This window comes from Sminthopsis crassicaudata, chromosome 5 (genome assembly GCF_048593235.1).
Source record: "Sminthopsis crassicaudata isolate SCR6 chromosome 5, ASM4859323v1, whole genome shotgun sequence".
Lineage (NCBI taxonomy): Eukaryota > Metazoa > Chordata > Mammalia > Dasyuromorphia > Dasyuridae > Sminthopsis > Sminthopsis crassicaudata.
Genome location: NC_133621.1, coordinates 283,438,809 through 283,455,060, shown reverse-complemented (window position 1 = coordinate 283,455,060; position 16,252 = coordinate 283,438,809). Strand labels below are relative to the sequence as shown.

At 37.1% G+C, this 16,252-nt stretch overlaps 1 protein-coding gene across 4 annotated transcripts in view; it reads right to left on the bottom strand.

Annotated features, from left to right (window-relative positions):
* The window catches only part of CFAP54 (cilia and flagella associated protein 54), a 279,694-nt gene that overhangs the window by 133,365 nt on the left and 130,077 nt on the right, over positions 1–16,252 (bottom strand). For all 4 annotated transcript variants that reach the window (XM_074271318.1, XM_074271319.1, XM_074271321.1 and 1 more), the window contains 4 exons: positions 10,421–10,648; positions 5,672–5,895; positions 5,438–5,558; positions 4,530–4,638 (listed from right to left, as the gene is read on the bottom strand). In XM_074271318.1, coding sequence (XP_074127419.1) covers positions 4,530–4,638; positions 5,438–5,558; positions 5,672–5,895; positions 10,421–10,648 — 682 coding nt within the window. The remainder of the gene's footprint in view (positions 1–4,529; positions 4,639–5,437; positions 5,559–5,671; positions 5,896–10,420; positions 10,649–16,252) is intronic.

Genomic DNA, 16,252 nt, shown 5'->3' with positions numbered 1-16,252 from the left:
TCCTGCAGAGTTGGACCCCACACAGTGAGCATCAGAGGAGGATGTTAATGGAGGAATCACGGTGCTGTCTAATTGGTCACTTAAGGTCAAGTAAGAATGTCCATTTACACAGCAAAATCTAATATTTGCATGAAATTAGTTTTCTTAGGGAGGGGCAATTTTATTTATTTATTTTTCTGTGATTAGATGGATCTCATAATCACTAAGACATAGCTTCCCTCAATTGCCATTGCAAAGTCTTCTAAACTTCTAGAGAAAGAACATGATTTCTATAAATGTTTTATTTTCTTTTTGCTTTTATTAATCAAAATGCATGTTCAATATGCAGATGTGTTTAGAGGTAGATCATGATGATTTAAAGTCATAATTGTTATATGCTGTGATAGGTAATTATTTTTTTTCCTCTTCTCTTCAAAGATTGATGTTTTTACCCCTCTGATTATTGCCTTCACGATCATGCACAAGCCCCAGACCCGTCAGGAAGAGCACGGTCTTTAAGAGTTGTGGGGGCCCAAAACATTAATCACATGGCCACCAGTCACGGGACTCCGGTAGATATGGAGATAGTAGAGGAGAAGCCTGGGGCAGGGGACTGCACTTTACCAGGATACAAATGGGAGCTCTTACTGCCACAAGCCCCAAGATAATAGAATCATCTTTTATGAGAAATGTCTTCATCCAGGCACTGGAAACTACAGTGCTGACAGCTAACCGATCTGGGGGCAGGGAGCAGGAGGAGGTACGTAAAGGAATGTCAGATTTTCTGTGTGTAAGATGTCATGGGCAAGCTGTCAGATTTATTTATTTTTAATGAAAAGCAAAGTCTCATTAAGTGTATACTTCCTTTTCCTGACCTTTGCATCCGTTTTGTATTTTTCTTATTAAATTTCATTGTTTTCCATTAACAAGCAATTAACATTCTTTCCCTCTTATGTCCTCTCCCCCCCCCCCGAATTGAGACACAAACCCCTGCAAAAAAAACTCATTCTGACATTCAATTTGAGAAACAGATAATATTTTTTAAAATTCATTTAAGTTATAAGCAAAGATTTCAGTCCTTTCCAAGTGAATGTCTGTCTGTCTGTCTCATTTTTTTTGGGGGGGGAGTGGGCAGAGAATAGTGCCAGACTTCAATTAATCAAAGACTGTAAAAAGGAAGATGAATTAGGCTTACTCTGTATGGGCCCAAAGAACAGAACAGGGAGAATAAGTGAAGTCACAAGAAGTCAGGTTTCTGCTAATAAATGCAAAATAATAAGCAGTGTGACATAGAAAGAAAAGCTGGTCTCAGAATTAGGAAGTCCTGAGTTCAAGTGTTGAATCTGATTTATCTTGGCTGTGTGACTGGGGCAAGACCTCTCATTCCTTCAGGGCCCCCGGCAACTCTCTGAGACTAGAAATTATGGATTCAGAAACCTGCATTGGCAGAGACAGCTCCTCACCAAGGGAATGACAAGTCTGGTAGAAAAAAATTAAGAAGAACATTCATCACAATCTTCTGCCTGAGCCCAGAACCTTAAGAGAGCCTCAAGAACCACAGAGGAGGGATGGGTGGGACTTCTAAAGCCCCTTTCCAGATCCACCAGTCTATGATTTGGGGGTTTTATGGCCAAAAAAGCAACAACATTTTTATATTCCATCAAAGCAATTGTGCATATTTCATCACAATGAAAACAATTTCACATTTTTTGGATGATAAATAGAATTGCAAAAAAGAAAAGCTAGAAAAAATTATATGCATATTATCATCCCAGGATTCCCTGAATTTGGGGCAAGTTAATTTCATATGGGCAACAAGATGGGACAGAGGATAGACCAGCAGGCCTGGAGTCAGGAAGGACTACTCTTTGTGAGTTCAAGTCCAGCTTCAGACACTTAATAGCTGTAACCCTGGGCAAATTACTTCACCTGTTTGCCTCAGTTTCCACATCTTTAAAATGATCTGGAGAAAAAAAATGGCAAACAGTTTCACTATCTTTGCCAAAAACCCCAAAAAGGTTCATGAAGAGTCAGGACCAAATAAAAAATGACTAAATAACAAGGATTTCTTATGGACAAGATCAATAAAGTAGCTCCCTGCCCAATGCCCAGAAACTCCAATTTCATAGATGAAAGGGATTTGGCAGCACCCAGTCCAACCCACATCAGGGCAGGAGTCCCTTCTACCACAGCCTGGACAAGTGGACCTCAAGGACCTTCTGGGGACAGGCCGCCTTCCTCATCAGCTTTTGGGCCGTCCTTTCCCCTTTGAGGGAGCTCTCATTGTTAGGAAATGATCCTTCTTCTGAAGTGAAATCTGTCTTTCTGCAATTCCTGTGCTGTTTCTGGTCAAGAAATGGTTCTTCCTTCTTTCAGGAGGATTCTCCAAAGAATATGCTCCTTTCCGGGCTGCCATCACTGCCTTCAATAGATCCTCTATAGCCCAGCTTCTTAAACTACGGGTAGTGACCCCCATCTGCAGTCTCATAAGTGAATGTGGGCAGCTGCAACATTATGATTTATTATCAGTAAATGTTTGATCTGCATATGGATTTTATATACTTATACATCCGGGGCCAGGCTGATATTCTTGTCCTTCGTTCTCAAAGAGCACCATGATATCAGGGAGGTGATACCCTGACAGGTGAGGGAGCAGTGGTAGAGTCATCTGTCTCACTGTAAAAATTTATTGGGCAAAAGAAGTCTTGAGGTAGAAAAGTTTTAAGATGCCTTGCTCTACAATCTGGAATTATGCCCAAAAAGTTATCAGAATGTGCATACCCTTTGACCCAGCAGTGCTACTACTGGGCTTATATCCCAAGGAAATACTAAAAAAGGGAAAGGGACCTGTATGTGCCAAAATGTTTGTGGCAGCCCTTTTCATAGTGGCTAGAAACTGGAAAATGAATGGATGTCCATCAATTGGAGAATGGTTGGGTAAATTATGGTATATGAATGTTATGGAATATTATTGCTCTGTAAGAAATGACCAACTGGAGAAATACAGAGAGGCTTGGAGAGACTTACATCAACTGATGCTAAGTGAAACGAGTAGAACTAGGGGATCATTATACACTTCAACAATGATACTGTATGAGGATGTATTCTGATGGAAGTGGAAATCTTCAACATAGAGAAGAGCTAATCCAATTCCAATTGATCAATGATGGACAGAATCAGCTACACCCAGAAAAGGAACACTGGGAAATGAGTTTTTTTTGTTTTGTTTTGTTTTATTTTGTTTTGTTTCTCTTCCCAGATTATTTTTACCTTGCGAATACAATCCTTCCTTTGCAATAACAACAACAAAATTCGGTTCTGCACATATATATTGTACCTAGGATATACTATAAGATATTTAATATGTATGGGAATGCCTGCCATCTAGGGGAGGGAGTGGAGGGAAGGAGGGGAAAAACTTGGAACAGAAAGGAGTACAAGGGATAAGGTTGTAAAAAAAAAATTTACCTATACATATGTACTGTCAAAGAAAATATTATAATTATAAAAATTAATTAAAAACAAAATTAAAAAATAAATAAATAAATGTTTATTGTATTGGGGAAAAAAAAAAAAAAGATGCCTTGCTCTATAGGATGGCTTAAATTCCTGGCAAAAGAAGTGTTTTGGAATCAAACTGAAAGCCTTGACCCAGCTGAACTGGGAGAAGGCTATTGTGAGCTGTGGTGGGAAGGATTTAAAGCTGCAGGTGTTTCCCCTGGAAACTTCAATCAAAGAATATTTATTCTATTAATTACTGAAAATTAAGCCTCTACAGCCTTCCCTTATCTACTGTTTAATTTCTGGTGGCGACCCTTAAATTCGAACACATACAGAAGCAAGTCTAGTGCACTTTCCCAATATCCATACCCATTACCAGGAGGTTCAAGAATCCACAGAATTCAAGAAAACTGCAGTTTTTATTCTCATCTATATTAGCCTTCCATTACCTCATCTCTTCAAACTGTAAGCATCCCAAACCTTGAAGCTCAATTCTCTTAGCTAAAATCAGATTTGACAACTTTCCTAAATGCCCTAAGCCTATGATGACAATCTGAAGAGAGGGAAACTAGGATTCTCAGGAGAAACAATCTGTATTAATCATGGGGACCAGAGCTGCTTCAGAAACCAGAACAGAACCTTTCTGGGGTACCAGGCAAGGCAGCAATGGAAGGACATTTCCAATTGTTTCCCCATTCCCCCATACTGAAAGAAAAAAGAAAATTACCATAGTGTGGGCAATCACCAGCCATTTAGGATCTCTGTTCATCTTAGGAATTCAATAAAAATACATTTGCTTTTTTTCCCAAAAGAATCCATCTTAATTGAGGTTTATAATAATGTAAATAACAAAACTAATGAGATTAAGACAGATGGGTAAATGCCAAATGGATTAATTTTTAATCAAACAAACCTCTAGAAAAAGGATTTTTAGAAACTTTTTAATTAGGTAAGATTAAGTTCTAGCAGACCACAGAAGTAATGGAGGAGAAAGGTGAGCCTTACATGAGAATTAGTAAACAGAGTGTGGGGCTGGAATCATTCCTTACCTGAATGAATTCTACCTTGGTCAAAATCAATAAAGCCTTCACGCCATCCTGCTTCATTAGGCTGAAAAGCGGGATGGGGCAGTTTACCAATGATATGGCGGAGGTTTATCTTTACAAAAAGAAGAAGAAGAATATTTATCAATTAGTCATCCATTTCTAATCTTTCTTGAGTTTTTCTCTTATTTTCACTTGTCAAAATAAAGAAGCAAAACATGATGCTTAATATAGTAGCCAGGATGGCAGCATTCAATCATGATCAACTCTCCCAAACAAACAACAGCATTTTTCATATTCATTTTGTAGAATACAGCTGGAGGAGAGCATTATACAAATTACATATGGCAATTAGAGTATAGTTTTCCAATATTGTGTAATTCACTCTCCTAAATTTATCTTATATTATCTAATTTGAAACAGTTAAGAGATGCAGGCTACTTTTTTTGTTACTTTGCAATCATAGAACATGTGGGATGGTTCTCCCACCTCGCTCATCATTTAGGACAATTTAGCACAATTTAAATTTTCCTTGATGATGTTTTTCAGAATTAACTTCCTCTGTGTTTAATTTTGGGCCAACTACTCTCTACCATCATGATGTCCAAAGCCTGGAATCATAGGGATTTAAAAATAGAAATGTGAGGGGTGGAAAGCCTGTCAGAAATGAGTGTGCCATTCTTGAAGGTTTGAAACAGAGGTCCCCATATATATGAAATGATGAAAGCTAATTTAGCAAACTTTGATGAAAACTTTTCTGTGGACTTCATGTGAAATTTTCTTTCTGGATATGCAAAGTTACCTATTTATGTCTGTTATTTGGAAATGCTACAAAAAGGTTTTGGAAAGAATGGAACAAATTCACGCAGATGTTTTGTGTTTTAAAATGAGTGCATATGCATGCACACCCCCACCTTGTTCTCAATCTCATTTTCTATCTTGATCATATCTTGGCCACTGAATTTCTTGATTCTCTCCAAAAGGTTTCTCTGAGCATAGACTAACAATGGTGTCACCTGCTCGGTATACCTCTCACTGTCAGGACAAAACAGGGCATTAGAACATAGTGGTTAAGAGTTTTAATTAACATGAGCCAATTGCATTTGATGTGGGCCCTGCAGGGCAAATCTCCCTCCAGCATTACTTACTGTGTAATTTCATTGAAATGGAGGGCAATATGTACTAGTGATTCCCATTTTCCCACTCTGTACAAAATTTCCAAAGTTTTAAAGATGAAGTTTGAAATATACTTCATGTCAACCAAATTTATATCATCAAAAGGATCTTCAAAAGTCAGATTAAAGCCCCCATTATCGTCTTCAATGCTTCCATAAGCACTCGGAACACCGAAATCTTTATTGTCATCCAAAATCTGCAAATGACCAAATTGTATATTGAGATCAAGCATGTGACTATTCAAGATTTGGTACCAAAGTATATTTTCTTCCAGATCATGGATCCAAAATGCACTAACTTTGAATGTATCTAAGAAGTAATAATAATCTAAACCAATCAATCTATCCACATTTATTTATTAGGCTCTTACTATAGCTATGCACTATGCTAAGTAGTGGGGATACAAAAACAAAACAAAATAAAACAAAAACAAAAACAACAAAGTGCAGGGAGCTAATATTCTAATGGGGGAGATAACAATAATGATAACAGAATTTATATGGCACTTTGAGTTTTACAATGTTCTATAATTATATAATATTAACAGAACAAATATATAATTATATAATATTAACACTTTTTTATCCTCAGGATAACCTTGTGAAATAGATGCTATTATTATTATTGCCATTTTATAGACAAGGAAACTGAGTGACAGGGAGATTTAAGGGATCTGTCCAGGATCAAGTACACATATCTTGGCTCTTGATCTATGAGCCACATATGATGGTTCACACATATTCTTTTTTCTCTCCAAAAGGTTTCTCTGAGCATAGGCTGACAATGGCTTCACTTGCTCAGTATACTTCTCACTTCAGGACAAAACAGGGTATTAGAACATAGTGATTAAGAGTTTCAATTAACATGAGCCAATTGTATTTCATGTGGCCTCTGCAGACCAAGTCTCTATTACTTATTGTGTCATTTCATTGAAATAGAGTGCAATATGTGCTAGTGATTCCCATTTTCCCACTGTACAAAATTCAGAATTCAAACTCAGATCTTTTTAACTCCAAGTCCCACACTCTATCCCTTGCACGATCCACTTCACTTTACAAGATAATTACAAAATCGTTAAACAGTACCTTCTTCAAGAAGACTTTCTCTGCCCCCCTACATACTAATGCCTCCCCTCTGGGGTTATCTCCGATTTAGTTTCTAGATATGCATATAGATATGTATTATTATATATTCTATTTATATATGTATGTATATATAAGGATATATGCACATATGTGTTGTTGTTCCAAGTTGTATCCAACTGCTCATGACCTCATGGATCATAACCCACCGATACTGTCCATGGGATTTTCTTGGCAAAAAAAATCTTGGAGTGGTTTGCCATTTCTTCCTCCAGTGAATTAAAGCAAAGAGAGGTTAGTGACTTATCCAGGACCACATAACTGGTAAGTGCCTAAGCCCAAATTTGAATACTTCAGTGCTCTATCCATTGAGCCTCCATATGAAGTTGCTTCCATATGTATGTGTATAAGTATACAAATATATATATATATATACATATATATATACATATATAATGTGTATATAATATATATTACATATGTGATAAAGGATGTTTTATATATATGTGATGGGAATATAAAGGCAAAAATATATGCATTTATCTATTACATAGACATATATATATATATATATACACAAAAACCCAATACAACTGTTTGAATATTGTCTTCCTCCACAGAGACCATATTTTTGCTCTTATTTATATCCCTAGCATGTAACAGTGTCTAGCACACAGCAGGAGCTTAATAAATGCTTACAACAACTACCCGTGTTTAAAAAAACATAGAAACAAAAACGAACAATAACAAAACCTCTTCACATGAATGGTGCTTTAGCAGAACTCCTCTGACACTTAGAAGCTGTGGGACTATAGCCAAGTCACATCTTCACGGAGGCTCAGGCCTCTCTCCAAGATATCCAAATGAAATAGAAAGAGATCTTTCTGGGCTGCATATTGGCTTAGAAAATTACTAATTGATGTTATCTATATTGTATTGTATTTTTATTTAATTAAACATTTCCCAATTATAGTTAATTTGATTGGAGCAGGCCTTTAAGTCAGACCCCTCAACTATGGACAACTACGGTGGAGGGAGTTTCCATATCATCAGAAATCACAGATCCTAGACATATCAATACTTTATCACTATTATAGTGGTTTTCATGAGGATAGCTAGAAAACTAGCCTTGAAGTCTGGAAGGTAAGTGAATACAAAGTGAAACATAGTATTTTTCTCTTTCTTTCTTTCCTTTCTTGTCTTTTTTCTTTCTTTCTTTTGAGTTTTTGTCCATAAAAGACTAATATAGAAATTATTTTACAAGATTGCACATATATAACCTCTATCAGATTGCTTACTATTTTAGGGAGGGGGAACTGAGCATTTCATAAATGATTTTTCATTCATTCATACCATAAGTCAGTCCTTCAAATACCTGAAGACAGTAATCATGTCCCTCTGCAAACATAACTTACACATCCTCTGAAAATCCTATTTCTCACACTTACAGATTCTGAGCATATTCTCTTCCTTTGATTGTCTCTATGTGACATGTTTTTTTAGTCAATCAATCAATCAACAAGATTTTGTTAAGTGTCTATAATATCTGATAGCCAATAACACAGGGAAGTTATAAACCCAAAGGATGAAATAATTTTTACTGTCAAGGAAATAACATTCTAACAGTAGATATTGCATTCACATATATGAGCCTATAGAGATTAAACATATGCAAAACAACAAAGTAAAATATCTCCAATAGTTCCCTATGGCTTCTAGGATAAACCAAAAACTTCTCTGTCTCTGGAGGTCTCTAATGCTGGATTGCACATTTTTATTTCAGCCTCATTGGACATGACTAACCTATTTCTGCTCCTCCCACACAACACTCCATCTTCCATCTTAATTCCTTTATTTTGGTTGCGCTCCATGCCTGGAATATACTAGTTCCTCCTCTTGACTTAAATGATATCTTCTTCTCTTTCAAGATCTTTTTTTTTCAAGATCATCTTCTTTTATTAATAGTATTTTATTTTTCCAAATACATGTAAACATAAGTTTTCAGCATTCACCTTTGTAAAACTTTTTTTCCAAATTTTTCTCCCTCTCTCCCCCATACCCCTTGCTTGCAATCTGATACAAGTTAAATATTCATGCAGCATCTTTATTTTATTTTATTTGTCAATTACTCATAAATGAATATTTTTAATATTCATGTTATTTTAAATGTTGAGTTCCAAATTCTTTTTTCCCCTTCCTCCCCTTGTCCCCTCCTTGAAAGACAAGCAATTTGGTACAGATTATACATGTGCAATCATGTAAAACATTCCTATGTTAGCCATGTTATGCACCATCTTTTACATAGCAGCTACATGTCACTATGGATAGAATACTTTCAGTTAGAAAGATTTGAATCAAATCCTGTCTCAAAACACTTAAGTAGCTGCTTGACCCGGAGCCAACCTCTGTTTGCCTCAGTTTTCTCATCCATAAAATGGAAATAATAATAGCATCTACTTTCCAGGGTTGTTGTGAGGATGACATGAAATAATATTTCTAAAACACTTGGCCCATCCTCCTGGAACACAAAAGGCACTCTAGAATTGTCCCTTCTCCCCGATAAATGCTTGTGTCAGATCTTTCAATATCTTCAGGTATAGTTCACCCAGGCCACGAGACATGAACTGATTTGAAGTTCCAAATCTCTCTTATTTTTATTCCAAAGCCCTCTTCTCCACCCTTTGCAGTTTTAAGAACCTTCTTCCTGCTAGACAATACAGAAGCAAGCTGAAATCACCCAAACACAGCTCAAAATAGCCTTCCTGTGTAACTTATATCACTTCTCTAAGCATTTTGAAATTTGCTCTCCTAAGGGCTCTTGGTGGTGGCTGCTCATGGCTAGAATTCCCCTTTCAGCTCCTAATGAAGTCTTATCCCTCTCTCTCAGAAGTCTCATTAGTTAGGTGCAGAGTAGGTAATATTCCCATCACTTGCTCAATCTCTTTCCATGTAGGTATAGGTGTTTAGACAGAATCCCTTTTGTTTTTCAAATTTATCATGCTTTCCACCTTTGTGCCAGTTGCCTGATTCTTGAAGGGTTGGACTTAGTTCAACAAGTGAGGATTTTGTTACCTCAAATCCTAGCTCCAGACTCTCAGTCCCACATAACACACCTTGAGACAAATACAATAGGATGAGCACAAATAATTAACTCAATCAGAACTCAGCGAAGGTGTGACAGTAGGGCAGTTATTGATTTGTTTGTAAATGTGTTAACAGCTGAGTTCTAATGCTAACAATTTAAATTCACTTCAGTAAAAACTAAGCCTCATGTTCAACATAATTATGAGAAACAGATGGACTACAACCAAACCAAATATAAACACAAGAAAAATTAATTTCTATTTTCCCAAGCTGTGAATTCTTGAAAGTACTCTAAAAGGTATGCATTCATTCATCATTATTCAATTCTGTTGTTGCTAAATATGAGGAGAATACAGATCTCTATTTAATCTGGTAATACCTGACATTTTTTATCTATGCACAAAAGCTGGACCATTGGCTCAACTCTATGTATTTTGGGTAATTGATATCCATGTATAAATCATTGTCATCTTTGCTGTATGACCCACCCTACATCTTTTTCCCTGATAAGCAGAAGACAAAGTAGAAAGACTCTCTCTATCCAACTGACTTTACCTTAAGAGATTTGCTGTTCTGCAGGTCTACCAGCATGTCAAGGAGGGCTTCTGATGTCAAATAATATGGCATCACAAATGTGCATAAGAGAGCATCCTTGCTGACAGGAAATGATCTCGAAAAAGCATGTGTCTGTTGAAAGAGCATCTGTACTTCCAAGGTATAGTTCCAAAGAATCCGGGAGGCATTCTGAAGTAAGGTCCAATAACCACCACGATGAGCAAGAACCTAGAACACAAGCAATGTGCAACACAGATTTATATTTCCAGAAGATAAATAGGGAAACCATCTTTCTTTGTTAAATTATGATAATACATATACAATTTTAAGGACTGCTGGCAACATCTCGTTCACGGCCTAATCTAGCTAACAAGAAATTGCAGAACATTCCTTAAAAATGTAAAATGAATATGCTTTCAAATAAATTAATTCTATTATATGCTTAATAAGTATCTAATGCACATCTTAGCATAATGCAAAACTAATGAAGCTCTAACTAAAAGTAACGCTAAGATATGGAAAGTTTTCAGGCACCATTTTTTTGCCTGGCAGCTATGTAACACTTATTCCATAGTTATTGTCAAAATGCAGAGCTTACATTAAAAGAAAAATTGTCCATCACCAAAGTACATCCAACAACAACCAAAAAAAAAAAAAGGTTTCAAGACCAAATAAGGAAAACTAAATATATGTGTGGAATATAAATTCTCTCATTGAAAATAGTGGTATAAACTCTAAGGTACGACCCACATCCATCAGATTGGCTAATAAAAGGAAAATGACAAATGAAGGACAAAATGTGAGAAATCTGGGACACTAACGTGCTAATGCAATAATGCTAGAGGCAGATCACTGAACAGAGTGTTGGGTCTGGAGGCAGGAAGATATGAAGTCAAATCCAGCCTCAGACACTATGTGACCTCTCTTAACCTCTCTTTCCCTTAATCCACTGGAGAATCTTTGCCAAAAAAATTCCATCAGCAGCACTGGCTTGCTATGGCCCATGGGACCACCCAATTGAACAATAACAATGCATTGTTGGTGGAGTTGTGAACTGATCCAACAATTCTGAAGAACAGTTTGGAACTATGCCCAAAGGGATTGTGCATACCCTTTGACCCAGCAACATCATTACTAGATGCAAAAGAGATCAAAGAAAAAAAGTAAAGGACATAAATGAACAAAAATATAGCATCTCTTTATTGCAGTAGAAAAGAATTAGAAATAGAGGAGTTGCCCATCGGTTGGGGGATAGTTAAACTGTGCCATATGATTGTGATGAACACTATTATGCTGTAAAAAATGAAGAGCAGGATACTTTTAGAAAACCTGGGACGACTTAGATGAACTGAAACAAAGCAAAGTGAGAGGAGCCAGAAAAACAGTATATAGAGTAAGAGCAAAATGAGAGATGATCTACTGTGAATGACTTAGCTATTCTCAGCAATCCAAAGGTTCAAGACAGTTCTGAAGGACTCATTATGAGAAAATGCTATCCATCTCCAGACAAAGAAATATAGTGTCTGAATGCAGACCAAAGCATACTTTTGTGGAGGGGAGGGAGCGTGGCACATGTTTTGCATGACTGCACGTGTATAATCTATATTGAATTGCTTGCCTTCTCAGGAGAAGGAAATGGGAGAAAGGGAGACTAGGAAGAAGAGAATTTGGAACTCAAATTTTTTTTAAAAATGAATGTTAAAAATTGTTTATACATATAATTAGAAAAACATAAACTAAAAATTAAAAGTAGTGTGCCTACTTGGGTCAGAAGGCAGAGGATCATGCTTCAAATGTCATCTTTACCATTTATCAACACTCTGACTTTGACCTTATTATGGTGGCCATAAACTAAGTTTTCTTACTAAAGAGACCAGGCCCTGTGCCCACAAGGACACAAGCTTCCTGGGGAGAACACCCAACTCTCTGGTTCCTGAGAATTTGGTACTGAGAGCTGAGAATCTCCTGGGGGTGAATTCATAAGCCTCCAAGTCAAGACCTATGGGGCAGAACTGGAGAACCCTCCCCTGGTCCTTAGACAAGGATGCTTAGTCTTTCTAAACAAGCTAAGAGAGCTCAGCAATGCATTCCTTGAGGATTTCAGCTGAGCGAAGGTAGATGTGGGAGAACTAAACTTGGAAAAACTTCCAGAGCAGTTGTGGACAGAGGCATTTGGTGGAGTTCTAGGCAGCAGAAAACTGTTTCACGGAAACAAGGTCTTGGGGTATCTGGAGCCCTGAAGGCCCAGAGCCACAAATGTTTGAGATGTATATATATATCATACATTATATATATATATATATATATATATAATGTATGATATGTATATATATACACACATCATACATTGAAGTCCCAATTAGATATACTTCTTTAATTAGGACTTCAATTTGAGTCTGCTCTTCCTTCTGTTGCTAGGTATATTTGTAGTATAGTACATCCCGGGTTCAAAGGGGAGAGATATTGTGCTTCTTTTCTTACTATGATAATTCATTAAATATTGGTGCTTTGAAGGGGGGAAATAAGTTTCTCCCCATCTATAATAAAGGGATGTTAGCCTCAATGACTTGCAAAAACCATTCAGGTCAATGTCTAAGATCCTGTGTCCTCCACCCAGATGAAGATTTTCCAATGGTTATGCCTTTTTTCAAGAAACAGGTAACATATTCCTAACAAATCTGTGAGGAAATCAAATTTCCACAAATAGTAGTTAAAAGTATTAGGTATCACAATAAATACTTTTTGCAAAATGAAGAATCCTCTTAAAACATCAATAACCACCAACCAGTTCATCTGTTGGGTAAGTCAGGATCTCTGTACATAAGGTTTTTCTTAAAGTAGGGTAAGGATAATAATAAGTTATTAATGTAATAAATAGTAAAAAATAAGAATGTTTCATTGTTATTATATCTCTCAGTTTACGAATCATATATTTTCCAAAATGCAACAGGCAAAAAAAAAAAATTATTTAGATTTAATTTTAAAGCAATCCCATGAAAGGGAAGTGTACAGTCGCTCATTTAACCTAAGAAATCAGTTCCAAGATTTGTTTGTTTTTTTACTTCTATAAAGCTGACAGTACCATTGTCACCATCTGTTCCTTTAAACACAAGCCTGATCAACATGAGAGGATCAGTGAGAAAAGTATAAAGATCATAGCTTCACGTACAAAGAGTAATTAATAATTACTCCCTTTTTATGTTCTCAGATTTCACTGGATTCATTTTATAAATATATTAATGATCACCACCATTGCCTATTCCAATTACATCGCCATATGCTCAATTACATCATAGAGTTTAGCCAAAATAGCAAAAATTCTGTGTATGCCATATAAGACATTTTAATAAATTGTCAACTCATGGGCAAAAAGTTCATTTCAAGAAAAGTTTTGTAGATATAATTTAGGTAATGAGATCAGTGAGGATCTTTTGGTTTCTTTTCATTCTCTAAGCAGGCCAGAAACCAAAAGAAAACCTTTAAGCCCTCAACTTTAAAGCTCACATAAGAAAAAAAAAAAAAAAACTCTTGAGGGAATGAGCGGAGGAGGACACAGCTAATTCACCCAACATAATGCCTTACAAAAAATTCCTCTCTATAAAAGTTAGAAAGCACCTTACAGATCACTAAGTCCAAGCCTTAAGTGACAAGCTGAATGCACAGAAAGATGATTACCTGCCTAAGGTTAAGGTTAGTTTTGCTAATCGATTCTTCAGATTCATTGTCCCAAGTAAGAATAACAAGAAGAAAAAAGCTGGAGACTATGTGATATCATGAGAACTTGATGGAATTAAGGATGTTTAAATCCAAAAAGAGAAGGTTCAGGAGATTGTAATAGTTACCTATAAGAATCACCAAGTGGAAAGGAGATCTAACTTGTTTTCTTTAGCTTTGAAGGTCAGACAGAACCAAGAATGATAAATAATTATTGGCTGATTAGATTCTAGTTTTATGAAAGGAAATACTTCCTGATAGCTAGAGCTTCCCCAAAATGAGGGAACATCATTCATACTCCTCTGTAACTCTTCCCTTGTACCAAGTTTCAGCCTGCTCATACTCCCATTGTACACCTTTTCCACTATCCATTGGGTAGTTCTCAACTTCAGTTCTAATATTCCACAACTGGTGGCTCTACAGCTTCGCTAGAAATATAGCCGTGTTCTCATAGGCAATGGCCCATTTCCTCCTTCTTCCTCCTATTCAGTTTTTAACTTATCTAGCTAACTATTCACAGTGAAGGTCCTAGATCTGGATGAGTTTTGTTGTCCATCCAACTGCCAATCATAATATGGGCAACCAAAAGTTCACTTGGTTCCATCCCACGCACATGAAGACAGACATGCTGAGTTTCGTGCCGTTGTGAGTTGTCCTTTTCTAGGAGTCTCCCAGCAGGGGAAATCCCAGCAGGATGGGTGTAATGAGAATTCTTTTTCAGGAAGAGGTCATTCAATCATCAAGCATTCATTGAGCACCTTCTACGTGCTTAACTCTTTGCTGAAGATACAAGTACAGAAATAGCACAATTCCAACTTACAAAGACAATTCTAAGACAATGAGGACATAAAAGTCCATACAAAATAGATAGAAGGAGAATGGGCACAAAGTTCAATGTAAGGTGGCCAGGAAGGAAAGGTCCTGGCAGTTAGGATGGGATGGGGGAAAGGGATTGAGTCCAAATTTGAAGGAAACAAAAAAATCTATGAGGTTGAGGAGAAGGAGGAGGTGGCCAAAAAGAGGTCCCTTCTAATCCTCTAGTTCTGTGGTAGACAGCCAGACCCCTCTCTGCTTCTACCACACTCACTCTGTAACCTCTTCTCCTCTGAGACATAGAGAGTGCTGGGTCTGGAGGGAGTCAGGAGGATCCGAGTTCAGATTCTACCTTATTTAAAACAGAAAATGCCTTTCCTCTCTCAAGGCATTCCATCACTGGCTCACAGATGTCCTCTCTGTTTGAAGGGACTTTTAACTCCTCACAGAACCAGGCTTCTCAGTTTACTGACCCCCTACTATATTCGAGAAGTACAGAGAGGCCACACGACCCAGAGAAGATAAGGGCATGAGACATCCAGAGAACACCGGATTTGAATCCTACTCTTTCTACCTACTTTCAAGTCATTTCACCTCATTAGAACCTCAGTTCTTTTCATTCTCTAAGCAGGCCAGAAACCAAAAGAAAACCTTTAATCCCTCAACTTTAAAGCTCAGATAAAAAAAAAGAACTCTTGAGGGAAGGAGGTCTAGAAACTCTGGACTTTCTCCTTTCCCCTACCACTACCTCCACACTATACAGAAGAGGGCCACAAGGCACCCAGTGCCATTTTATCCATCTTGTTCTTTGCCAGGGCCTATGAATTCATTACCCATTGAGCAATAGTCATGAGCCTCTCTAACACTCTCCCTTGGCTAAGAGGTTTAATTTGTCATCAGGCATATAATAAAATCTTTCCTTGCCTAGTTAAATATGATAGGAAAGAAGTTCCACCAGCAGAGCTTTGGAGGGTCTTCTCCAGGACATGATGGAGTCTAACAAAAGCAGGACTCCTGGTAAGTCTCCCAAAATATGTTTTAACTACAGACAAAATCCTAGATCTATGTGACTTCTAGAGAATGCTTTCCCCAGATATTTTGTGTATGCACAAGGAGGTTCTAGACCTATTCATAATCCCTATGCTTCCTGGGAAATTCAGTTCAACTTTGGTGAGAGACTCATAGATCTAGAGCTGGGTCTCAGAGTCTAATCACCTTTGTCACAGGATTATTTATCTGGAACTTAAAGCTTCCTATATGAATCCTTATCATTTTGCAGATAAGGAAACTGAACAGAGAAGTTAA